This window comes from Apium graveolens, unplaced genomic scaffold, assembly GCF_009905375.1.
Source record: "Apium graveolens cultivar Ventura unplaced genomic scaffold, ASM990537v1 ctg4841, whole genome shotgun sequence".
NCBI lineage: Eukaryota > Viridiplantae > Streptophyta > Magnoliopsida > Apiales > Apiaceae > Apium > Apium graveolens.
The window spans coordinates 1-27,083 of record NW_027418713.1 but is presented as its reverse complement, the minus strand read 5'-3'; the positions used below and the strand labels follow the sequence as shown (position 1 = coordinate 27,083).

The window sequence follows — 27,083 nt, the reverse complement described above, 5'->3', positions numbered from 1 at the left end:
AAATATTATAAAAAAAACCTTTAATTTATAAATATCCCTTTATACGGGATATATAAATACTCAATTGAAATCCACTTATCTCTTCTTGTCTTTGTACAAATCTAATAGCCTTATATGACGTTAATCTGGAACCCGTGCGAACCAAACGATCTGAATTATGTGCATCGAAGCTCATTGGCCATTTCATACAAACAATTATGTAAAAAAATATTGTATAAAATTAACGTAAGAAAGGGTCCGGGGTGTAATATTAAAAATAAAGGGGATAGTATTAGTAACGTTGTTGCACCTATCTCCTCAGGCTCAGGCTCAGGCTCAGGCTCAGGCTCAGGCTCAGGCTCAGCTCCTCTTTTGTTTGTATGTAGGTTTGTTAATCTGGAGTATTCCAATTTCTACCAACGAACATATAATACATACATACATACACCAACATCAACAATTGCACCTCTCCCTCCCCAGTAATCCTTTCTTGCTCTTTTCTTTATTTCCAGATCTTATGCAACTCTTCTTCAAATTTAATTACTTTATTTATTTCCCAAGTGCCCTTTCATAATTTTCTCCTGTTTCTTGGATTTGTTTCTTTTCTTCTTCTTTTTTGTAATGGGCTGTCTTTTTTAATTTTGATTTGCTTTCGAATTGATTCTTTGGGTTTAAAGATTTGAATTGTGTTTGATTATGCTACTTGTCTATGACAGATACATTAAAGATTGATTGTTTTTCTTATCTTGTTAGTGTTGAGTTTTTTACTTTCTTTTCTTCTCCTTTATGCATACTGATTACAATGCAAATTTTGCAGGTTCCCAATTCATACTGATTGTAAAGTTTATTTCTTTTTAGGGATCTGTTTGTTGTTGTGTTCTTTTTTCTTGACTCCCACATAATTTCCTTTTTCTAGTAGGTGATGTGAATTAGGTTTAATTGTGTTTGAGTTTTCGACTTTAAGGTACTAACTAATAGTGCTTTGTTTTCGGGTGATTGTCATGTAGTATTTTTTTTGGTTTCCTACTTGCTTTTAATATGTCAAGCTTCTGTTTTGTTTAATGCATAATATGAGGGTTTTCTTCTCATTGTTGCAGAAGTTGATTCTACATTTTGTAGTAGTTAAGATGCTCATTGTTATTTTTTTGTTTATATTTCTTTTCAATTGCAGAAAGTATGTGGTGATTATCTGATTGTATAAGCTAAAGCAAGCTTCTTTTTTCTTTTCTGGTTCATTGTAACCTGCAAGTAATTATGGATGCCTGGAGAAAGATAAAATTATCCGGAGTAACTTGTTTTTTTTTATCTAAAGAGGACGGTTCCTTTGTTTTGCAGGCTATCCCGCACACCTATTGTCTATTGTCGTCCCCTCAAGAATCCACGGAGGCCTGTTTTAATCAGTACAATAAAAGTAGTTCTTTGAGGAATCGTTCTTTCTGTTGTGGCAATGGTAAGTTCTCTCTGTATTTCATCCGGAACTTTTATTTATTTTGAAGGCTTTATGCGTGGGATTGTTTTCTTCATGTATATATATATATAACTAGATTTGCTAAGCTAATGCTATTGGTTGAGACCATCACTACCCTTTAAATTTAATTACAAGAAAATTGTGTTGCTCTATAAATATGACCTTTTAACTTGTTTTAGTAAGTTTTTAATTTAAGTAGTTCATGGTTGGATGTTGAAATCTTTGTCAAACTCCTGGCAATCTGGCATAAAAGTTCAAGTTTTTTGGGGAGTCATGTACTAACCATAATGAGGCAAAGAATCTTTTATGCATCATTCTCTAACAGTTTCCCTTGCACAATTAATGCAGGCGGCAAATGAAAATCTTCCTCCAAATGTTATAAAGCAGCTTGCTAAGGAACTGAAAAATCTCGACGAAACTCCTCCTGAGGGAATTAGAGTAGGTGTGAATGATGATGATTTCTCGACCATTTTTGCTGATATAGAGGGGCCAGGTAAAAACTATACATCAAATGTGATGCTTTCGGATAGTCATTTAGTTATCTGTTCTAAATGCAAGGATCTCTTGTTTTGCAGCTGGGACTCCTTATGCCAATGGTGTTTTCCGTATGAAGTTGATACTTGGTCATGATTTCCCATATTCTCCTCCTGCAGGTATGCTCATAAACTTGAAACTACTATTTAAGATCCTAGGACCATAGTGTTTATACTCTAAAAACAGAAGTTACTTTCTTTAAAACTTACATTCTTACCTTTCTCCACACTTGCTTGCGAGTCCAGAAGATAATTGAAGTACAATGCAATTACATTTTTTTATTTCTATTCTTCACTTGCATTGTTTTGTTTAGTGGTCTCTGTCTTCAAGTTTAAGATATCTTGTTTCCTTCACTCTCTTATGATGGACTTCGGTGGTTCAGAAATCGCACTGTTGCCTGAGTTTCATGATCTGCTTTTTGCACTTACTATTATCATCATTACTTCTGTTACATGCTAATAAAAAAAGGGTTACAGTGTTACTTGTTGCGGTATATCTTGTCAAAGCTTATTGTAATGCTGTTTCAAGTGTAGATAAAATTTGATCTTATGTTTGTCTATCTATTTTGTCAAAAGTTGTCTTCCATTCATGGTGACCTCTAGGAATTTATTCTTGAGCTACAGAATAACACTGCCCATGTTGTTTTCAGGCTATTTCTTGACCAAGATTTTTCACCCAAATGTCGCACCAAAAAATGGTGAGATCTGTGTCAACACATTGAAAAAGGATTGGAACCCTGGTCTTGGCTTAAGACATGTTCTTATTGTAAGTTTATGGTTTCTTATACTGTTCTTTCCATTTTCTTGAAAAACGAAATTCAGTTTGTTTTTTTAAGTAGTTTAGTTTATGTTTTTGCTTCTGGCATGGTTTGTGTAATGATAATAAATTTATTTCCTTCTGTGGACAGGTCGTTAGATGCTTATTGATTGAGCCTTTTCCAGGATCAGCTTTGAATGAGCAGGCTGGAAAGATGCTACTTGATGATTATGAAGAGTACGCTAGACATGCCAGGTGAGACCAAGTTTCATGATTTAGACAAAATAGACTATGACTAACGTTCTACTCTTAAAGTAACTTTTTACAGTATAAATTTAAGTACATCCCTACTTATTCCTATTACATTTAATATATAAGTAACTTTTTTTGTTTGTCCAAACACCTAAAAGTTACTAGACAAGCTGGGGGTCATTATAATTTATATGCATACTCGAAAGTGTCAGTATTTTCGGCAGCTAGAAGCGCTATAATTGTGGCACTCTTTAATGGAGTCGGGTAAAATTTCGTAGCTTTAAATAAATTACCATTGAATTGATTAATATAATATCATTTAATGCACCGACATTTTCTGGAAGCCAAATCTAATATTCATGAAAAACATGTGCACTACAATGACAAAAATTGATAGTGACACGTCTCTAGTCTGACTTGCAATGTCGTGCCACTTGTACTTTATTTGGGATCTCAGTGTGCGTCTCAGTATTAGACTAAATATAAGTTGAGATTATGCATCCTTCAAACCAAATATAAGTTGTCCAAGTGTCAAGACATTAATTACTGAGTATAATTTTAGTTCATTTATGATATATAGGTTCCGGAATCTTGATGTTTACAATTGCTCAACTCAGTTAAAAACTTAAAATTAGAGTATTAAAGATTCTGAATTCCAGTTCTGTAATAGGTTTGACAAGCAAAAGTTCAAGCAAATTGTTTTTCTCGAAATCCATCCACAGAATGTTTGGTGCATTTCTTAATTTATTTTCTTTATATTCACATATCCATGACCTAGTCATGGAAAGATTTGCACCTTTTACCGTCAGATAGTATAGTTCCACACTCGTTCTGATCTAGCAACTGGAAAAGTGCAGGATTTACACTGATTGTCATGCTATAAAGCCAAAACCGAAGTTTAAAAATGGAGCAATCTCTGAATCGGCCGCTGCTCTAAATGTTGACCAAACCAACACTTCAGCTCTTAGCACTGAACAGAAGAACGGTGCAACAGGTGCTGCAGTTTCATTGCCATCTCCGCTGGCCCCTACGACTAATACTGCGGCAAAAGTTAGTCAAGACCAACCAACAAATGCTGCCCCTAGTACAGTGACAGATACGGGAGTTCATGGCTCCACAACTTTGTCAGTGGCACCAATGATGAAAAATAAGGAAAATGTTGGGTTGCCTAAGGGGGGTAATGCAGACAAAAAGAAGATCGATGCAAGAAAGAAAAGCTTGAAAAGATTATAATGGTTGCAAGTTAGAGTTATTGCATGAGTAATTGGGTTACCCGTTTTCCTTTGTGTTTGTATGATGGATCGATGGGGAAATACCAACCGATCTTGTGTAGGGACGAAATGCATCAACTTATTTCTGTTCCTCGTCTCTCTGACATGATATGATGTTTGATTATTAAAAAAAATTAAGGACCTGTTTTGGTTCAGCAAATTATTTTGCTACCTTTGTTACGGAACAGTTTTTGTTTCATGAGATGTATCAAATATAAGAGTATACGTTTGGCAAGTCCGGACACAAACGTAGGACACTTTGGGATTCGGTATAGGTTGCTCTAAACAAAAACAAATCTTCAAGTACTCGCAAAAAATATCCCTATGATTGTCCATGAGATTAAATGCATGATCCTTGACAACGGAAAGAGTAAAACTGTGCATTGAGCGTTTCCAGTATTCATCCTAGTGTTGAGTAACTATTGCCCAATATGTGGCTTTTACTCTCATGAACTCGGACATTGCACAAGCAGTCTGTATCACCCATTAGGCCATTACATTTATCATGTACTCAATCCGCGCGATACCATCTCTATTTTTAATAATTGTACACGTGTATACAAATGCATATTACTAAGGACCTTTCTCTTCCACCAGTATTCTGATCAAACTTTACGAACTAGGATTTCAACTACTACATAGATCTAACCATGCAAGTAATGTGTTTTTTTGTTCCTCGTATGACATAACTGGAACACCAACTGCCATAATAGAGAAATGTTTTTGCAGTTGGTGTACCAATTATGTAATGAAGTATACGTTACTTGCACCAGCAGCAAACTTACATTCTCCGGGAGTACATTGTTTAATTTCCATTCATAAGAAAATTAAACGGTGAACAATCACCAAGTTGCTGTACATAATCCACCTGCAAATACGACAACCCAAGGAGAATGTAGATACTTTAAGATGTTAGCAGCACCAGCACAGCAGCACTATTGTGCCTGATGCTTTTAACAAGAATTATAATCAACTGTTAGCATTTTGATAGTTTATGACATACTTTACATCCTCTGAGTTGTAACTACATGAATCTCCCTTGCAGGTTATACCAAGAAAGGAAACAAAAGCAACTGAGCAACTACATGAATCTCCCTTGCAGGTTATACCAAGAAAGGAAACAAAAGCAACTGAGCAAGGTTAAGAAGAAAATAACAAATAATTGCAGGTTTGAAGTTATAACAAGGAGTTAAACAGCTACCAAATAAGAATAATAGACACAAAGGAATATTTTTATAAAGCCACTGATAAAAAGTTGCAACACAAATAAAACAGATATGCTACCACCACCATAATGTCACCACTACATCCATCAGAGTTTCACAATAACCATTTAATAAAAAAGGTAATAAAGACGCTACGAAACCTACTACACTATTTTGTTCTTTTCAGATTTAGGGATGTCTTTGTGGATTGTTAAGGGAAGGATCATTACTTGGCCATCATAACCTTGACAAATTCTTCATAATTGATCTGTCCATCGCCATCAACGTCAGCCTCACGTATCATCTCATCCACTTCTTCATCGGTCAGCTTCTCCCCGAGGTTGGTCATGACATGGCGCAGCTCAGCAGCAGAAATGAAGCCATTCTGATCTTTATCAAAAACACGGAATGCCTCCTTGAGCTCCTCTTCAGAGTCAGTATCCTTCATTTTCCTGGCCATGAGGTTGAGGAACTCAGGGAAGTCGATGGTCCCATTACCATCAGCATCAACTTCATTGATCATGTCCTGAAGTTCTGCCTCAGTAGGGTTCTGTCCTAGTGATCTCATTACAGTTCCAAGTTCCTTGGTAGTGATACAACCTGTAAACAGACAAATTAAGTTGGTCAATCAAACACATAATTACACTTCATAACATATACAGTAGTAGACAAACCAACAAAGTATACTTTATACAGAATACTCGCACAGGACAAATACCGGAAAATAAATTCATATTATCACACGTCATTAATTTCCTAGTGCTTTCAATCAAGTAATTAATAAAAAGGCATAAAAGGCATGTGTCCATATCTTATAGAATCTATTAACGAAAGCAAACTGTTAGGAATTGTAAGTTCTAATTCGAATCAGGATGTCTATATCCGTGTTCATTCAGAACTGGAATAATTAAGTCGTTAGCTTGTACATCTATTCAACAATTCCGACAAAAAACAAAACCACTGAGAAATTAAACTGTTCTTAAGACATCCTACACCATGTCATTTCAAACTCATCTGTTACTAAGCACAATCAACATCCAGGATTTACTTAAGCCTCCTATAACTTTAATCTGAAATCACGCAATTAACACCATAATAAGCTCAAAATAATTTTAGATTCACACTTGCCAAAATGTAAAAACAGATTTTGGAAATAAATCATGAAATTACAAAAAGCACATTCATAAAAAATGATTAGTCAATATATCTGAATGATAAATTAAAATTCATGATAGAAGATAAAGGATCCAACAAATAGAAGGCAGATCTGAATGATAAATTAAAATTCATGAGCATCAACAGAAAGTCAACAAATCACATGATACTAATAATTCAATATTGCATATAAATAGATAAATTAAATTAATTAAAAGGAGGTGGATTAAATGTGTGAGGGAGGAACCATCGCCATCCTTGTCGAAGAGGCTGAAAGCTTCCTTGAATTCGGAGATCTGATCGTCAGTAAGCTGATCCGCCATTCTCAGATTGTTTTGTTTTGTAAGTATATGTGATTGTGTATGTATAATATGAGCGAGTCAAGGGAGGATTTCGGGTGTTTCCTTTATAATCCAGTATTATTAAGACGAGTACCTTTATATATAATACCATCTACTATGGTCTCCGGCCCTATGGAGTGTGGGCCCAAATCAAAATTTTATGATTTTGTAATATTTTGGATGGATTATTATTTTACTTTTTCAAAATTTAAAAAATAATAATTTAATCGGTTTGTATTTATCTTTTATATATACTGTCTGTTATATTCAAGTCACCTGAATATATTAAAATATTTTAATATTATATTTTAATGATATATATTACATAAATAATTGATATTTATAAGTTGTTAAATTCTTAGATAGACTTGAATATTAAATAATATTATTAAAAAATCCAAATTATATTATTATTCTAATATTTTTTTTTAAATAAGACTCTAAGTGCAACTGATTTTTTTTTAAAAAGTTAGTTGTCCATGTACTTCATTTTGTCCATTTTTAGTGCATTACAGAGTTATGATATATTATCTATATACTGTAATACAAAATTACACAATGTTATTGTTATTTTAAGTAAGTACATCATTTCCCTGTGTCATTGTTACTTTAAGATTGGCTCACCCTGAATGTTTAATATTATCTTCTTCTCTTTCATCCTATTTCTCATTTTCAATACACCACTAATTATTTATTCTCAACAATTCTGCCACTATTTTATTTTTATGAGAAAAATTTATAATCTTTTCAGCATCCATTTCATCATTCATCGTGATAATCAATAACACTCCTACTTATTTATTCATCATACAACCATTCTGCCCTGGTTCATTTTTGTCAGGAAAATTAATAATTTTTTCGACATCTATTTCATCACAATAATCAATAATCTTTTTTAGTATATATTTGTAAATATATTTTTAGTTATTTTAAAACGATATATATATCAATTAATAAATTATTAATTAATTCATTCATTAATATTTTAGTTAATTAATAATATTCCCTGATCCCGATAATATTAATTTATCGAGATTTACCTATATATCAATTAATTATAAAAAAACTAATACATCAACTAATTATATTATTCTTTTCTTTGTTTTTTTACTAGGTTAGTTGAACGGAATTGGTACCTAATTTATTTTTATTAAATGGTGAAATACCCTATTTAGTCTTTACCCCTTAGAATATTATTTTATTCTAATTTTTATTAACCATAGTCCCCATTCCCCTCATTATCATTTCCGATCTTATCTTGATACAAACAATCCCAAGAAAAGATATTACTACTCTTAATATTGTCTCTTTTATGTACTAAAAATATCTTTAAATGTCTAGGCACATTTTTTTTAATATTACATAATTTTTAATTTTTTATATAATTTAATAATAAATATATGATAACACGTATATGTTCGTGATATTTTTAAAATAAAAATATCTTAATTCGAAAAAATATAAAAAATTATAAATTATTTGTGCGAAAAGGGTAATTGATTACTTATTAATAATTATAATATTTTTAACTTAATTTATTAAATACAGTTTACATGTTATTACGGGAAGAATAACAAGGTTCTAAATGAAAGATAATGTGTTTTGATAGAAAAAGGTAATTAATATTAGTACTTGTATTATTTTAATTAAATAGAATTAATATTTTTGAAAAAACGGGGGTTTATTAAAGAAAATAAAAAAAATAACATCTTTCATTTAGAAAGTTATTGATTTATAATAATAATAATAATAATAATAAAATAAGGGTAATGAAGTTTTTTTTTAAATTAAGGATAATCAAGTAAAATAATTAAATTATTAAGTCAAGCTATATAAGTAAATTAACGAAGTGACATATTGACCAACATTTTAATGTTTCCTTTATTACAATATAGTTTATTGTATAAATGTGTAAAAAATTAACCCAGTAAATTTAAAAGTAAAGAAATATATGGGAAACAAATTATCTATACTATTATATTAAAAATAAATATTAAGAATTTTGTTGGTAGTAATCACGTGGTTTGGTACATGTTGTATTTACTTGATTACCATTACTTAATTATTAATTTTATTTTTATTAATTATCTTTACTTATTTTTATAACCTACTAGATTATAACCCATGCGATATACCAGTTTTTAAAATTTACCTTTTTTATTTTCTAAAAAAAAAATTAAATTTTTTAGATGTAAATGTATATCGTTGTTGCAATATTATTTTAATTATGATAATTTGTTGCAATAAATATGCATGTATTGATAAATATAATAATATTGTATCTACTGTTGTATCATTTATCGAAATTTTGTATTTGAAGAATAGTAGAACAATGTGATTGTTTTATATTTATAAAGGTTAAATTTTTTAATCAAATTCTGACTATATTAGAACATTGTATCGTAATTGGTGTTTGAATAGTATTAGAACAATATAATCATTTTTTATTTATGATTTTATCAAGAATATTTTTATTATAATAAGATTTAATCTTTACCGTTCATTTTTAATTATATCACATCAACGGTTCAGATTGTTTTGGCGGTACTTAACTAAAGTTTTGGATAAAAAGTCCTCTATGCATATTATATATTATGTCTTAAACATATATTAATCCTAATGAGTAAATAAATTATTTATTTTTTAAACTAAAACATGTTACCTTTTTTTTCGATTAAAACACCTCATATTTCAAATCACCATCAATTCTATTTAATAAAAAAATATAATTATTAATAACTTATATTTTAATCGACCAATTACCTTTTTTTTAGGGATGAAAAATTAATCCGATCTGATGGATATCCGATCCGAAACCCGAAATTTTGGATATAACGAACCCGAAATTTTAGATTTGGCATTTGGATTTCAACTATATCGAACTGATACCCGATCCGAAATCAGAAATTCAATCCAAACTCGATCCAAACCCGAAAACGATTAAAACCTGACACATTTATTATAGGTTATATGTAATATTTTAGATGCAATACATATGATTTACATATTTTTTTGTATTTATTTGAGTCATAGTAGATTATTATCTAGATTGTCAATACTTATTTAGTAAATTATAACTTTTTATTTCAAAATTAGTTTTGATTATGTAAGATGTATTTTGTATATATTTATATATACAAAATTTGTGATAAAATACTACATATTATGTTAACAACATATCTTACATATTACTCACCAGTGTCAACCCATACAATATAATGCGTTTCAACTAGTTATTAGTCAATGTATTTTAATTTTATCTATCATATAAATGTGATTAATAGTGTTTGTATGTATAAATAATATTAAATTTAAATACATTATTCGTAATTTTGTATATCCAAAAAATATCCGATCCGATCTGAAACCCGACGGATTTGGATTTGGATAATCCGAAAATATTTGGATTTGGATTTGGATTTTACAATATCCGATCTGAACCCGACCCGTTGCTATCCCTACTTTTTTTAACTAAAATATTGCTATCTTTTTTATTTTTCCGACCACATCACCTCATTTTCCAAAAATTACGGGCAATTCAGTTCAATAAAAAATATTATAATTACTTATAACTAACCAATTAATCTTTTCATCTAAAATTCGTTGTATTTTTTATTTTAAATATCAAATTTAACACTTCGTCAAAATAATGCAGGCAATTCTATCTTTTTAGTCTAAATAAAATTAAAATAATCATGTAAGATTAAAAAATACCGTATACTGCACAAGTTATAAGTTATAATATTTTTTTATATAGGAATTAATACTTTCATGTATGTACTCATACAAATTAGATGAGATATTACAAATTTAAAATTTAAAATTTAACAAGTCAATAAAAATATAATACGTATGAAGAAAAGAAACAGTTTTTTCAATTGCATAATATTTAATTTGAAAAATTGCTACCTTTTATAAGTCGAATAAAAGACAAATGAACAGTGTTGTAAAGGACATGAATTGGATTACTCGGTAGAGACATTATTAAGTGATTTATTAGATAATTTGTGATACACTGGAATAATTATCGAATATATTAAAAAATGTATAATAACATTCGATTTATTAAATTTGATATGTAAGTTTAACAAAAATGTATAGTGTTTAACCTAATTCTGGAAATCAAATCGATTTACTATTTGTAAGAACTAATCTGCCAATTTATTGATAAAATCGAGAAATTTTAAACTCGAGCATACAAAACTTCGGATATTGCTTGGATATTGTTATAAAAATCCCGATAAATTCCCGATTCAGCCGATTAATCCCTGATTAATTTCCTATAAAATATTCGACCGATTCGATTTTTGAAATTCGCTTAATTTTTAAGAATTTTTCTTTATTGGAGTATATATAATTATTTATTAAAATTAAAATATTATATTAATTTAAATATGTATAAGTATATAAATTATGATATAATAAATTTATATTTGTTAATAAATAATTAATATAATGATAATAATATATTAAAATAATTTAATATTATAATACATCCGATTTTTACTCTGATTAATCTTTATAATTAATCCCTGATTTTCAATTAATCATAAATTGATACCTCAACCGATCTTTTTCGATTTACAATTTTTATAACAATGGCTTGAATAAGAAAATGGTAAATTGGTAATTAAATTTTAAATCTGAGGAAACGGACACAAACTCTAACGTGTCATGCTTCTAACTTCCGAGTATATTTAGTACTCACTTCTACTGTTGCATATGAGCTGAGTTGGGTCGGTTTCGACAATTTATTGATCCAGCTCATTTAGTTCGGATTTGAAAATTTTCAATTCATTAATATTAAAAAAAATTATAATCCAACCCTGTTATATGAGTGATGGGTTGTGTAGGGTTGAGTTGGGTTGAATGGGTTGAATAAAAATAATAGTAGACAATGAAAAAAATGCTATATACAAGAAATAAATGGTCGTTCAAATTATTACAGGTATATTAAAATAAGTATAAAAATATTTTATACCACAAATATAAAGTTAAAGACAAACACAACTCTCGGAAAAATAAGTGGAAAGTTAAAGATACAATCTTGATTAAGAAACATGAATTCTTAATTTAAAAATCTATCAATATTTACTTTTGCTCTGCATAATTATGTGATAAGCATAAATACTATAAACAATCAATTTGTTTAACATAATAGTTAGTGAAAGTACCTTTTTACAGTGTAACTCATTATTCGTTTCATATTACTTGAGTTCAATTCAATTAAAAAGTTTAGTTCAAAATTACGATCAAATTTAAAATATATTATTTTTATTACTTCATTTGTCTACTGCCTAATGCATAGTTAGTGTTGGGCAAAAACAAATGTATCAGGTTATGTCCAAAATTAAAATCGGTCGGGAGTCGATAATATATAATAGAAATGAGTTGGGACTTCACAATTAGAGCGGGTGGTTGGGTTAGGGTTTTAAAAAGTTAAAATCCGAACCAACCCAATATAATCGGCCGAACAAAAATTTAACCCAACTAACCCATGTGTTTGGATGATTCGGTTTGGCCGGCCCAAATAAGGGTTGATATGAACGGTTTTGTTAACCCATGAGCAGCCCTACTCACTTCGGGTCATTCTACTATTTTTTTTTGGAACGTCTTCTTGATTCTATAAATTTCAAAAATATGAGTAAAGTTTTATAAATATTAAATTAACTACTATTCACTAATATTTACTATTTTTTTCATTACCCCATTTTATATATTAAATATTAATCGGTCTAATTATTTTAATAATTTTTTATTTTAATTTATTAAATTAATTTTTTTCTAAATTTCTGTGTCAATTTATATGTATAAAAATAAGCGAGACAAAGATCACGTATTTTATTTTGCAGATTATGTGGAAATTTATAGCAAAATGAGGTCAACCAGTGATGTGTTGTGGACCTTGTGGTAGCCTCATTTGATATAAAAACTTTTTTGTTTTTTGTTATATATTTTTCTGATAAGTATATGTATATCAATTTCACTGCCCCACTCAATCGAGCTGTACGCGGTTACACGTCTCTTACGCGGTATACGACCATGTACTTTTTTCCCGGAAGGAAATGGAAAAAACATTCCAAATTGAAATATCAGCCCATCACCTTTATTAAATAAAGATATTTGTGTAATATATCCCAATTTACTGGTATAATTTACTAATATATTTAATTTAAAAAAATTAGAATATTTTATAATTAAACTTTTACTCATATATATATAGGCAATTGTTCAAATACAACCCAATATTTGAATACAAACTATACACTAATAATAGCCACATGTTTAATCTCTTTTTCACTGCTCCATGTGCATGTATATATTTTCCTATTCGTTTTTAGTTTGATTTTTCCCGTTAGTCGATTAATTTAAAAAAAATAACTTTATTGTATTTTTTTTCCATCTCCCACTCATCAATTTGCATATCATATTTGTTATATTTTGACGAAAAATCAGTATTTAAAATTACCCGAATCACTAAACTTAAATCAGTACTATTCCAGGAACTAGTAGATTTTAGTGATTTTCGTAGGCATAGTTAGTGATTTATCGCCGAAATATATCAAATATGGTATTCATACTGATTGTTGGAGGATGTAGAAAATATAGTGAAGTTAGGTTTTAAAAAGAGTTCACCAATTGACGGGAAAAATTCAATTAAAAATAGAGGGAATTAGGTGGAGTTATGTGTCGGGAGAGTATATTTAAATTGGGTGTGGTGTAGTTTGTAGTTCATATTTTAATTTAGTTTGTATTGGAGTAAGACTCTCTCTATAGGGAGATAGTCAAATAGAAACCAACTTTATTCTAAAAATTAGAAATCAATGACAACCACTTAATTTTATAGCTTGAATTGAATTTCCACCACATAAGTTTTATCCAACCCCTTCGCTCTCCTCCCTCCAATTCCAACTGTAACTCCCTCTGTACATCTATACGTAAATACTTTTATATCTGTTTTTAATTTAATATTCTCCATTAATTGACAAACTTTTTTTAAAATCGGACTTCACTATATTTTTCTCCCTCTCCCAACGATCAATTTGCATACCATACTTGTTATATTTCGACGATAAATCAATATTTATACTTAACAGAATCACTAAACCAGAATTACTATAATTTCATAACTTTCTTAATTTTAGTGATTTTGTAAGCATAAATAGTGATTTATCGCCTTTCTTCTGGTGTCCCATCTCTCTCCCCCATCATACACCATTAATCTCATATTATACGTTTTTACCTTTTACACACGAACTACTAGTTTAATGAATAACATGTGTACTATAGTAATTTTTTCAATCCTTTTTCCCCGTCCCCCTCTTCCACTTGTTCATTTTTGGTTTCTTGTTTGGTTCTTCCTCTTGAAATTGATATTGACTTTCTGGTATTTCAGTTTCTTCAAATTCCATTTTCTCTTCAAAATAGTGTGTTTTATCTTTTTACAAAATTTAATAATTCAGGATCTAGAAATTAGTATCTAAAATTTAAATTGGAACTTAATTTAATAGTTGTTAATTTTTCAGGGTTCACCATTTCCTTAAATAGGTTTTAAAAATATTTAGTTCTTTCTAATAATATGAAATTAGTTGATAAACATTCCATCTATTTTTTTATCATAGTTAACCCGCAACCGCTACCCTTCGTGTGCGCACTGGGTAAACCCTACGGGTTCACGCAACATTCCATCTATTTAGGGTTTAGGGTCTTTAGGCCCTAAACCCTAGATCCTAAACCCTAACTTAGTCTAGGGTTTATCCCTAAACCCTAAAAACCAGACCATATAAATAGTGATTTCTATATACAATATAGTGATTACTATGTGTAATTTGGTGATTACTATATACAGTTTAGTGATTGTCGTCATACGAATTAGTGATTGAAGAGTATATCAGTATGAATACCATACTCACAACAACGCTTTATCTCCCCCTTTTTAATTTCTTTGTCTGTTCTTGGACCTTCTCCTGTGTTTTTTCATTTATTTATTTGGGCTTAATAAAACCATAGCCCACATAAGTGGACCGGGCCCAATAAGGTTCAATATCTCTCTCAGTTCATTTTATATTATTGGTTAAATTAGCTAAATTTTAGTGATTCTCATATGTATAATTAGTAATTTATTGCCGGAATATAGCACATATGGTACTCATACTGATCGTTGAAGGATGTACAAAAATACAGTGAAGTCAATTTTTTTGAAAAAACTCGTAGAATGACAGAAAAGATTAATTTAAAAATAGAGGAAATTAAGTGCGTTGTGTATAATAGGCTCCTTGTAAGAGTTATGTGTGGGGTTGTCTATTTAAAATTTATGATGGGCTGAGCTTGTTTCAAGTTTTTATTTTAAGGGTGTTTCCTATTTGAACAGCCCCACATATATATATATCCCAAATATTACTATAATACCCATGAGACAAAAATATCAGGCGAAAGTGATTCTTGTTATTTATGTTTTTTTTATATCTAATAGTTTGTTTGTTAGAACTAAACTACTTAGAAGATATACTCAACAAAGGATTTTAAGTGATCACATATACTTTTATTATTACTTTTATTATGATTGATTTTTATACGATTTATCTAAAATATGAAAATAAGTTATTGAAAATATGCACTCAACAACTCCTAGTATCTATAATCATTTCAAACAACTAGCAAAATAAGATATGAGTGAAAACATTTAAGTTGCTTTCAAATGACATAATACAATTTGATTTTAGCACAAGCCAAACAAAATTATTAAATTTTCATCACATACATTAACGACACAAATTTCAAAACCTTAAGCCTATCATTACTTTGCTCAAGTTTTTGCAACAAACTAATCAAACACTAGTAAAACTTTCTCCGATATCATTGAATTGACGGTTACGTGACTTTCAATAGAAGAATGAAGGGAACTTATGCAAAAAATGATGGAATCGACAAAAATGATGGTAGAGGTGGAAGGAGATGGGAGTCTCGGCTGAACGAGTAGGAGCAAGTAAAGAACACTATTGGTGACATTTCAACCACAACACAAAATTATATGCCTAAGGCGGACGTCATAGGTAATGGCCCTTCAGAAATTATATCCAGTGCTAGTTCACAAGAAAGGTATAAGGTATCTGTGAAAGTTACAACTAATGGAGTGATAATGAGAAGATTCAACGAAGGTAAAAACTATAAGTTAAAGAAGTGCAAATCAATTTCTATTATCAGAAGTTTGAACCTTCAAATGTAAGACAGTGGGAAGAAAGTACAGTTAATGTATAGTCAAACTTAATCCTTACATGATGGAAATTAAAGAAAGAATGGAAGTAGTACCAGAGTAAGAATGAAGCATCTTTAAAATTATCCAAAAATAGTATTGAATGATATAGCAGCTGGATTTGAAGTTTATGTTCTAATGGAAGTGTTGGACGCAAGAATAATCATTTTCGCCTCAATTGAAGAAATCATAGGAAGAAACATGATGCCAGTTATTGTAACAATTGGGAATTTTGCGATGTAATTTAATGAATAAATTATAGTTTTGTGCTATAATTCTAATTTATGTGGATTTATGTGATTAAATAAAAGGTTAAATGATTATATGGTTCAAATGTTATTGTTGTATAACAGTGACTGGGAACGTAAAATAACTCATTCCAGTTTGATGAGTCAGCTAAGGGATTAAGCTGTGTTGTCGGGTTGTCGGGTCGTCAAGTTGAACGGGACCCGTATTAAAAGGGATTAAAGTGTTTAAGAGTGCAAATCTGAATTATATTTGATGATCTTGTGTGTCTGCATGATATTTGATGTATACGTGTTCAAATTTGCGCTCAGTGGTATTTTTAATGATTTTATAAGGATTTTATTAATCTTTAATCATTTTTATAAAATTATACAAGTGTGATCAATGTGCGAGATATGCTTTATTATCTTTAAAATAGTCCAAGGGACTTTTTAAAAATAATAGTTGGATTTATTTTGATGATTTGAGATTTTAAAATAATTTTATGGAGTTTATTTATATTATTTGGGGTTATTTGTAAAGATCCATAATATAAATCTATTTGTGCAATAATTTGTATAAAATATAAGAAGAGAGTTAGTTTTGTGTTTTAAGGTTTATATAAAGAAAAGTTTGGTTATTTGTGATTAAGTGGAGAGTAATAACATAATTTTAATTAGTTGTAAATCAAAATAGAAAGAAAAGAAAAAGAAAGAAGAGAAAGGATTTTGCTATTTACTAAATTGCCCCTACACTCCATTATAAATACTACCTCCCCCCACTTTCTTCTCCTCCTTCTCCTCCCTCTCTCTCTCTCTCCCCCCCCTCCCCCTATATGCAACCCCAAATACTAGCTAGAATTCAAAGATTTTGCCATTGATCTTCGTCTTTTCTAATCCTCTACCTATATACTCTTTACATGTAAGTTTTTAAGCAAGTTTTTGCAATATCATTTCTTAGATTATATCCAAGAAAACATAAATCCTTGGTGTATTATCATAAGAGAGTATAGTACACTAGATTATGTGATTTCCAGGTTCAAAAATCGAACGGAGACCCGTGCATGGGCACCCTCGAGTTCGACCACCACCGACCATGATCAAATGAGAGTCGGTGGGTTGTTAAAATGTGATTTTCAAAGTGATTTAATATAAACATGATGTGATATAGATTACATGATAGGTTTTTTTGATGATTATTCGAGTTCTTGGTTATAAATCAAGATTTTATGTTTAAAAGTTTGGGTATACAGATTATTGGTAGATGATTATCTGTTTAGATGGATAAAAGTGGATGCATGTCACCAAAACCCTTATGCATGTTATTAAAAATTATTGCATGTTGATTTCCAAGGTTTCATTCGGCTTTGACACATGTTAGGTTCAAATTTTTGATAAAAATCGTAAAGGGAAATGATTTTTAAAGATAGTTGATGTTTAGTAGTACGCATGTTAATTCTAAATGGTTGCATGTGATTTTATTTGGTTTTGTTATGGTGTTGGGTTCGAATTTTACTAATAAAATGGGGGAAAGAGTTGCTTATCAAAGGTAATTGATTTTTAAGTGATATAAGAATAATTGGATTAAGATTTTATAAAACAAAGGACTTTTGCATGTTAAATTTTTTGATTTGATCCCATTATTTTGGTTCAAATTTTTGGATTAAAAAGAAAGGAATGAGTTGTCTTGTCGTCGACTTATACGAATTGCGATTGTTTGCTAAGGTGTAAATTTTTAGTATATAAGTGTATGCTACTATGTGCTATGTGAATATTTTGTGATTATACTCGAGTATATAAGTGAAGTGTTATCACGAATTAGGGTAATCGTTAGGCGTTCTGAGAAACGTCGAGAGTATATTAAGTTGCTAATTAGGGAATCTGTTTTGGATTGTAGATTTGAATAGCGGAGGCATTCAGGCTAGAAAATGGAAGGAATCTTAGGTGGCAGTAGCTCAGTACTCATTAAGCAGGAAAGCAATTTAAGGTGCCTTCTCTTATGATTCGATTATAGAGAGGATATTATCAATGCCATGATAAAGTAGTGAATCCTAATAATGTTTATGATAAGCATGTTATTGATTTTTGAGAAACCCTGATATTGTTCTTTGTAATAACTTGTTATCAAACCCTGTTGATCCTTTATAGTAACCCTATTGATCCTGATACTTATTACCTTGCTTCATTACTGTGCTATCTTTTGATCTCTTAAACCTAAAAGAACCTTTATGAACCTCCTTACGTAGTGTCTTGATTAACCTGGATTCTTCGATAACCCGTATACTTTGCTTTGTATTGATCTTTGGAACTATTCTGATCCCAAACCAATATACCCCGTTTATCATTTGATCAAGATCTTTAATATTGATTCCTGTTTACTTTCGATTCGTTCACTTTCCTTGAAATCTTGAATTGAACTTAAGAATAATTTTTGACTTGAATGAGTCCAAATGATTTCATATTCTTGGTAATGATAAAATGAAACTTAGTCAACTTTTCCTACTTCCAACACAATGGTTTTCCAAACGAATTCCTGATGGATTGGATAGAGACGTAAGAAACTAGCGGGACTAGTCCAGTCACATAAGAGGCTAGCAGGGATAGTCCAACTTAAGGCTGAAATAATGCCATAGGTACCATAACGGCCAGATGGAGGTCAGTACGGGATGCTCACCTGTATTATTTTTAAAAGATGGATATTCCAATCGAAGGTTCTTTTATATTTTGTAAAAGAGAAAATGTTATAATCCCTTAAGCAGTTTGCTTCTTTTTAATGAGAGGAAATGAAATGATTTGTATTTTCGTAAAAGTTATGAATCATGTGAACCCTGATAATTTAACTAGTTGTGAATCTCGAAGCTCTATTAACAGCTTCTTTCAATTGAGAAACTCTTTTGTAATCCTGTTAATAATTTGTGATGAATGTTGGCTTTTTCCCAATCTTGAGCCTTGAATCCTGAAAGCCCGGAATCTTCTTCATAACCTTTTACTTAGCCTATCATAGAAAACTGCCACCTAGAGAATGATTGTAGAATGTCTCAGATATTGATATGGAAATGGTGATGTTATGGATAAAAAACTAAGGTTATTATTTGCTGTATTTATTACTAAGGTTCGGGAGCTCAAGGCCTTTAATGGCTGCTCTCGTGTTTCGTAGCTTAACTCTGCCTTTACGAGATGCCTACGTATCTCTGTGAATTAGAGAATCAAGCCAAAAAACGTAGTTCTGATATGTGGGGTGAGGCCCCTTATATAGATGCTGGGAGTCCTTGAATTGGACTTGGCATAGGAGACTTGGTGGTCAAGTCTCTGACTTAGAATGGACTTTGGAGTCCTAGGAAGTAGGAAGCTGATTTCTTATCTTATGAGGTTCCTTGGAGGCTAATCTACAAGGATTTATGTCCTTATTGAGACTCTTCTCAATAGCTGATTTTCTCCTTATTAATTAATTACGAAATTAATTAATAATCAGGGTTTTGGGCCTTCTTTGTTCCATCAGGCCTGATCTGGTCCATCAGGCCTGATCAATGTGTTAACCTTTTTGGTCTAAATATCATACATCTTCTTATTGGGCCATTGATAAGTGGCATTTTATACCACTTAGAACGTCTTAAAATGGCTTAAATTGGTGTCTTGAAATCAAGTATTTTATGTATTTGATGCGTTTTTCTAGTGTTTATGCATTTCAGGGTATTAGTTGCATTTCGGAGGAGGAATCATCAAGAATAAGCCTTGGCATGTGTTCACCATTGCGAGAGGAAAAGAACGGGCAGATTACGGCGAAGAAACGGAGCAAACCTGGATTTTTTCCAGTAGGACCCTGCGCGGCCGCTCAGCAATGCTGAGCGGCCGCGCAGCAGCCTTGCGCGCCCGCGCAGAAATGCTGAGCGGCCGCGCAGGGTCGGGAAAAGGATAAATTATTTTAGACTTCTACTTCCGTTTGGCTTCCAACTTCTATGTAATCTGAGTTTTATGGGACTATTATATAAGTAGATTTGAGACGTTTTCACAGAAAAAAAAGAAAAAAGGAGATTATGTTTTAGATTGTGTTTTGCGCAAGAAGCGAAGGAGATAAGGAAGAAGACCGATTTAGCACACCGCAACGAAGAGGAAGCATATATTCTTGTGATTCTTGTTTCGTTGTAACGTTGGATGCTAGTTTTCTTGCTTTGACTTATTTACTCTTGTGACGTACTCTGTTTTAATATAATTAGTTTAGTTATTATTTTCTTGTGTTGTTTATCATGATTTCATATGAACCCATGATGGCGATAAGTTCTATTATGGGCTAATCGTGATCATGGGGTTGCAACGAATTTATTATGAAATTCTTTAGTTAATTGTTTAATACTTTAGTGTGTGATGATTGTATGATATCTAGTATTGGTTGTGTGTATTCGTCTTATGTGCGTCGCGAACATATAAGATAGGGTGTTAATCTCTTATGAAGCGATGGTGGATCTTGAGATTTAGAACTTGCCATGCTAGCATAGGTTCATGTACGTTGTGCATGATTAGTGGGTAACTCTAACAGTTTTATTTGCCCTATGTAATCAAAAGGAATAACTTGTGCTTAAATCGTTATGTTGTCAATTTCTGTAGACATATAGGAACTCAACATAATTGATGACTATTCAACTTCTATCTTAATTGTGGATGTTTGGTAGAATGGTATTAGTACAATGAAAGTTGGCTTTTATCAGTTCCGTGTTATTCGATTAATATCATCACTGTCACATGCTAAAGGTAATAACAATGGCTATAGAAGGAAGTAATAATGAAGTTGTGATCTCATGAGTGTTTTATTATTGATAAATTGAAGTGTTAGTTAAGTGCTTAATTAAGTAGTTAATTATAATTAATATTTAATCAACAATTTTAAGTGTTATCTTAATATTGAGAAGTAATCATACATTGGTGAGTGAGTTTAATTAGACAATAACTTAGTCTGAGTCTCTGAGGGAACGAACTAGAAAGTATTCTATATTACTTGCGAACGCGTATACTTGCGTGAATATTAGTGCATGTTTTCGCCATAACAAGTTTTTGGCGCCGCTGCCGGGGACTCGGCGTATTTGTTTAGTTTATGTACTTACCATCATTGGTCATTAGGACTCAGTGATTAGGACGTAGTAGTTAATTACTCTTTTCGGTAGTGTTTCAGGTACTTTAGCAAGCGTTTATGCAAACTCGTTCTCGTGCTCGCAAGAGGACCTTAGATACAGTTGAGGAGAAAGACGAAGTTCTTGATACTCCGGAGAAGTTAGATTTTGAGGATTCGGATCCAGGAACTGAGCAGAAAGAACCAGTAAACATGGGAGATCGTATTGTTCAAGCTGATCCAGCTCTTATGGATTTTTCTCGGCCTAAAATTGATGACATTCAGTCAAGCATCCTTCATCCGGCTATTCAAGCTAACACCTTTGAAATCAAGCCGGGCACTATTCAGATGGTGCAGAATTCTGTTTCTTTTGGAGGAGCGGCAACTGAAGACCCCAACATGCACATAAGGAAATTTGTCGAGATCTGCAGCACTTTTAAGTATAATGGCGTGACTGATGAGGCTATCAAGTTGAGGCTTTTCCATTCTCACTGAGGGATAAGGCTAAAGACTGGTTACATTCTGAACCAGCTGGGTCCATCACTACGTGGCAAGATCTTGCGCAAAAGTTTCTGGTGAAGTTTTATCCAATGGCAAAGACTGCTGCTATGAGGAGTGCTCTTACTCAGTTTGCGCAGCAACCTACAGAATCTATGTGCGAGGCTTGGGAACGCTACAAGGAAATGTTGAGAAAATGTCCACATCATGGAATGCCGGATTGGATGGTAATCACTGGTTTTTATAATGGTTTGGGGGCCCAATCTCGGCCCATGCTCGATGCAGCAGCTGGAGGAGCCTTATGGGCTAAAAGCTATACTGAGGCGTATAATCTTATAGAGACAATGGCTACAAACGAGCATCAAAACCCAACTCAGAGGATGACGTCAGGCAAGGTCGCAGGTATTCTGGAAGTTGATGCAGCCACCGCTATTACAGCCCAGCTCCAAGCGCTATCAATGAAGGTTGATTATCTGGCTACGTATGGAGTTAATCAAATAGCTATGGTTTGTGAGCTTTGTGCAGGTTCTCATGCTACGGATCAGTGTTCTCTTGTCAACGAATCTGTTCAGTATGTGAATAATTATCAGCGACAACAGCAGCCTGTGCCAGCGACCTATCATCCTAACAACAGAAATCATCCAAATTTCAGCTGGGGAAATAATCAGAATGCTATTCAGCCACCATATCAGCAAGGAGTGAGTAAACAGTTTAACCCACCTGGATTCCAGCAACCACAGCAGTATGCTACAAGGCAATCATATCCTCAACAGGGAAGTGCAGCTGCACCTACTAGTGCTGATTTTGAGGAACTTAAGCTGTTGTGCAAGAGTCAGGCGGTTTCTATCAAGACCTTGGAAAATCAAATCGGTCAATTAGCCAATGCAGTGCTCAATCGTCAACCTGGCACTCTTCCCAGTGACACGGAAGTACCAGGCAGGAAGGAAGCTAAAGAGCAAGTCAAGGCTATTACCTTAAGGTCTGGAAAAGTAGCTGATGCTGAAAAGGCAAAAGAAGTCGAAGCTGAAGTTAGAGATGAAGAATCTAAGCAAAAGGAGAAAGTGGCGGAACCAAAGAAGACTACTGTTGAACACACTCTGCCTGAGGCTAATACAGGGGAGAAACAGCTCTATCCTCCACCACCTTTTCCTAAGAGATTGCAGCAACAAAAGCTGGATAGACAGTTCGGGAAGTTTCTGGAGGTGTTCAAGAAACTTCACATCAATATACCTTTCGCTGAGGCTCTGGAACAAATGCCTAGTTATGCGAAGTTTATGAAGACTATTCTTTCAAGGAAGGTGAAACTGGATGACCTTGAAACCGCTGCTCTCACGGAAGAATGCAGCGCTGTTCTGCAGCAAAAGTTACCACCAAAACTGAAAGATCCAGGAAGCTTCACCATTCCTTGCACCATTGGCAATCTAACTTTTGACAAGTGCCTTTGTGATTTGGGAGCAAACATTAATCTGATGCCCTTGTCGATCTTTAAAAAGCTGGATCTGCCTGATCCAAAACCCACATACATGTCGCTACAATTGGCGGACCGTTCCATTACTTACCCAAGGGGCATAGTTGAGGATGTGCTCGTCAAGGTGGATAAGCTCTTCTTTCCTGCAGATTTTGTTATTCTAGGATTTTGAGGAAGATAAGAAGATTCCCATAATCTTGGGGAGGCCTTTCTTGGCTACTGGCCGTACCTTGATAGATGTGCAAAAAGGGGAACTTACTATGCGGGTCCAAGATCAGGATGTGACCTTCAACGTATTCAAGACAATGAAATTCCCTACAGAAGATGAGGAGTGTTTAAAAGTGGATGTGATTGATTCCGCAGTTACTTCGGAACCCGATCACATGCTAATGTCCGATGCATTGGAAAAGGCCTTAGTGGGGGATTTTGACAGCGATGATGAAGATAGCAACGAGCAATTACAATATCTGAACGCTTCTCCATGGAAGCGAAAGCTCGACATACCATTTGAATCTCTTGGTACTTCTGACCTTAAGAATGCTGAAGGGAAGCTCAAACCATCAATAGAGGAAGCACCTACCTTGGAGCTCAAAACCATTACCTGAACACTTGAGGTATGCTTTTTTAGGTGATTCATCTACGTTACCTGTTATTATTTCAGCTGACCTTTCAGGTAGTGAGGAAGACAAGCTCTTAAGGATTTTGAGAGAATTCAAATCGGCTATAGGATGGACCATAGCAGGCATCAAGGGGATAAGTCCTTCATATTGTATGCATAAAATTCTGTTAGAGGAAGGTAGTAAGCCAACTGTGGAACAACAGCGAAGACTGAACCCGATCATGAAGGAGGTGGTGAAGAAAGAAATTCTGAAATGGCTAGATGCAGGCATCATTTATCCTATTTCTGACAGCTCGTGGGTGAGCCCCGTGCAATGTGTACCTAAGAAAGGAGGTATCACTAGTGGTCGTAAATGAAAAGAATGAGCTCATCCCTACTCGAACAGTTACAGGATGGAGAGTATGCATGGATTATAGAAAATTGAACAAAGCCACAAGGAAGGATCACTTCCCTCTCCCATTCATTGATCAAATGCTTGACAGATTGGCGGGACATGAGTATTTTTGTCTTCTGGATGGTTATTCCGGGTATAATCAGATTTGTATTGCACCAGAGGATCAGGAAAAAACTACCTTCACTTGTCCATTTGGCACTATTTGCTTTTCGTAGAGTTTCGTTTGGGTTATGTGGTGCCCCGGCCACCTTTCAGAGATGTATGATGGCTATATTCTCTGACATGATTGGAAATAACTGTCGAAGTGTTCATGGATGACTTCTCCGTCTTTGGACACTCATATGATGAATGTTTGAATAATCTGCGCGCCGTACTCAAAAGATGCGTGGAAACTAATTTGGTGCTTAATTGGGAGAAATGTCATTTTATGGTGCGTGAAGGCATTATCCTTGGGCATAAGGTCTCTAGCAAAGGTCTGGAGGTGGACAAGGCCAAGGTGGGAGTCATTGAAAATCTTCCCCCACCTAATTCGGTGAAAGGAATCCGTAGTTTTCTCGGTCATGCGGGTTTTTATCGGCGATTCATCAAGGACTTTTCAAAGATATCTAAGCCGTTGTGCAATTTACTTGAGAAAGATGTGCCTTTCAAATTTGATGATGAATGTTTGGCAGCATTCGAGACTCTCAAGGAGAGTTTGATCACGGCACCAGTTATTACAGCACCAGATTGGACAGAACCGTTTGAGATGATGTGTGATGCGAGTGACTATGCGGTAGGTGCAGTTCTGGGACAGCGCAAGAAAAATCTCTTCCATGTGGTCTACTATGCGAGTAAGACTTTAAATGGGGCCCAATTGAACTACACCACTACTGAGAAGGAGCTTTTGGTTATAGTCTTTGGCTTTGAGAAATTTCGATCTTATCTGCTTGGTACGAAAGTAACAGTATTCACTGATCATGTAGCTATTCGCTATCTGGTTTCTAAGAAGGATTCGAAGCCGAGACTCATTCGTTGGGTGCTTTTACTTCAGGAATTTGAGTTAGAGATCAAAGATAGAAAAGGTACTGAGAATCAAGTAGCTGACCATCTCTCTAGGTTGGAGAATCCCGATTCTACTTCACAAGATAGGACGTTAATCAATGAATCTTTTCCGAATGAGCAGTTGTTTGCAATTCAGGAGGAAGAACCATGGTTTGCAGATATTGTAAACTATCTTGTCAGCAATATAATGCCGCTTAATTTGACATCCGCTCAAAAGAAGAAGTTTCTGCATGAGGTGAAGTGGTATATGTGGGATGAACCATATTTGTTTAGACAGGGAGCTGATCAGATCATCAGGAGATGTATCCCGTTCTGTGAGACGGAGGGGATATTACGAGACTGCCATTCCACGGTGTATGGTGGACACTATGGAGGTGAGAAGACGGCAGCTCGTATTCTGCAAGCAGGTTTTTTCTGGCCTACTTTGTTCAAGGATGCTCATCAGTTTGTTTTAAGGTGTGATCATTGCCAAAGAGTGGGAAATTTGTCAAGGAAGGATGAGATGCCATTAAATGTGATGCTTGAAGTCGAGGTCTTTGATGTATGGGGAATCGATTTCATGGGGCCTTTTATCTCGATCTTGCAATAATCAGTACATCTTGCTGGCAGTCGATTATGTCTCAAAATGGGTCGAAGTTAAAGCTTTACCGACAAATGATGCAAAGGCAGTGCTAAATTTTCTTTATAAGCAAATTTTCACAAGGTTTGGAACGCCTCGGGTAATCATAAGTGATGAAGGATCGCATTTTTGCAACCGTAAGTTCACTTCTATGATGCAGCGTTATAATGTGAATCATCGAGTAGCTACTGCCTATCATCCGCAAACAAATGGTCAAGCGGAAGTGTCTAACAGAGAGATAAAGCGCATTCTAGAGAAGGTTGTTTGTCCGTCAAGGAAGGATTGATCTTTAAAGCTCGATGAAGCTGTTTGGGCTTACAGAATAGCATACAAAACTCCACTTGGGATGTCACCGTTTCAGTTGGTGTACGGTAAGGGATGTCTGTTAGGAATATATGTGCATTAGTTTGATGATATGTTTAACAAAACACTTAAGTAGAAATTCAGTGTCTGTAGCCTCAACGGATAAGACCACTTTGGCTATCCGTTGATGGTGTAGCTTTACTTAGAAATAAGTCTAGTGTTGTAGCATATTTCAGTCTCTGTATTTAAGATGTAATTCTTAGAAGTTGAGAGAAACTATGAGTCATGTTGACTACTAGAAGATATGCAGATAGGAAGGCCAATTGTAAATATTTCATGCCTTGTAATTTTGTATAAATGAAGTGGTATCAACGGATGACTTAAAGACGCTTCAACGGATGAGTAAGCTAAGCTTCAAACGGATGTCTCTAAAGCTTCAAACGGATAACATCCTTCAACGGATGAGTGCATCAACGGATGAAAGCTTCAACGGATGTTCTGTTGATTAACCGTTGAGAAGTGGTAGTTGTACCTACAAACAGAGGCACGTGGGTGAACAGATAACTGAAATATGGCAGCCTAATTCAGGAACATCAGAAAAG

General features: G+C 33.3%; 2 protein-coding genes, 1 long non-coding RNA gene and 1 other non-coding gene across 7 annotated transcripts; 2 read left to right on the top strand and 2 right to left on the bottom strand.

Annotated features, from left to right (window-relative positions):
• The first annotated feature begins 314 nt into the window (after positions 1-314).
• LOC141702286 (ubiquitin-conjugating enzyme E2 22-like) lies at positions 315-4,498 on the top strand. 4 transcript variants are annotated; one of them, XM_074505986.1, is made up of 7 exons: positions 315-458; positions 1,315-1,429; positions 1,796-1,940; positions 2,023-2,100; positions 2,631-2,746; positions 2,889-2,992; positions 3,847-4,498. In XM_074505986.1, exons 2-7 carry the CDS (start codon positions 1,427-1,429, stop codon positions 4,220-4,222), a joined length of 822 nt encoding a protein of 273 aa, XP_074362087.1. In that variant the 5' UTR covers positions 315-458; positions 1,315-1,426; the 3' UTR covers positions 4,223-4,498. The 4 variants fall into 4 exon arrangements, with proteins under 4 accessions (XP_074362087.1, XP_074362090.1, XP_074362089.1 ...); XM_074505989.1 differs by having other exon boundaries at positions 337-361; XM_074505988.1 differs by lacking the exon at positions 315-458 and adding an exon at positions 607-943.
• A 708-nt stretch (positions 4,499-5,206) lies between these two features.
• LOC141702288 (uncharacterized) lies at positions 5,207-6,007 on the top strand. Its single transcript, XR_012567065.1, has 2 exons — positions 5,207-5,305; positions 5,363-6,007. It is a non-coding gene; the product is annotated as an uncharacterized LOC141702288 (long non-coding RNA).
• Positions 5,477-7,041, bottom strand: LOC141702287 (calmodulin-7). The gene is made up of 2 exons (XM_074505990.1): positions 6,868-7,041; positions 5,477-6,065 (listed from the first exon to the last, which is right to left on the bottom strand). The coding sequence occupies exons 1-2, from the start codon at positions 6,941-6,943 to the stop codon at positions 5,692-5,694; spliced, it is 450 nt and encodes a 149-aa protein (XP_074362091.1). The 5' UTR covers positions 6,944-7,041; the 3' UTR covers positions 5,477-5,691.
• A 15,103-nt stretch (positions 7,042-22,144) lies between these two features.
• LOC141702294 (small nucleolar RNA R71) lies at positions 22,145-22,251 on the bottom strand. The gene has a single exon (XR_012567068.1). It is a non-coding gene; the product is annotated as a small nucleolar RNA R71 (small nucleolar RNA).
• Between the last annotated feature and the right edge of the window lie 4,832 nt (positions 22,252-27,083).

Excerpts from the sequence above, each read along its gene's own strand:
- LOC141702287 (XM_074505990.1), bottom strand. The coding sequence starts at position 6,943 with ATGGCGGATCAGCTTACTGACGATCAGATCTCCGAATTCAAGGAAGCT. Across the intron at positions 6,066-6,867 it reads CTTCGACAAGGATGGCGATG|GTTGTATCACTACCAAGGAA; the intron begins GTTCCTCCCTCA and ends GTCTGTTTACAG.
- LOC141702286 (XM_074505986.1), top strand. Across the intron at positions 2,747-2,888 it reads GCTTAAGACATGTTCTTATT|GTCGTTAGATGCTTATTGAT; the intron begins GTAAGTTTATGG and ends TTCTGTGGACAG. Across the intron at positions 2,993-3,846 it reads GAGTACGCTAGACATGCCAG|GATTTACACTGATTGTCATG; the intron begins GTGAGACCAAGT and ends GGAAAAGTGCAG.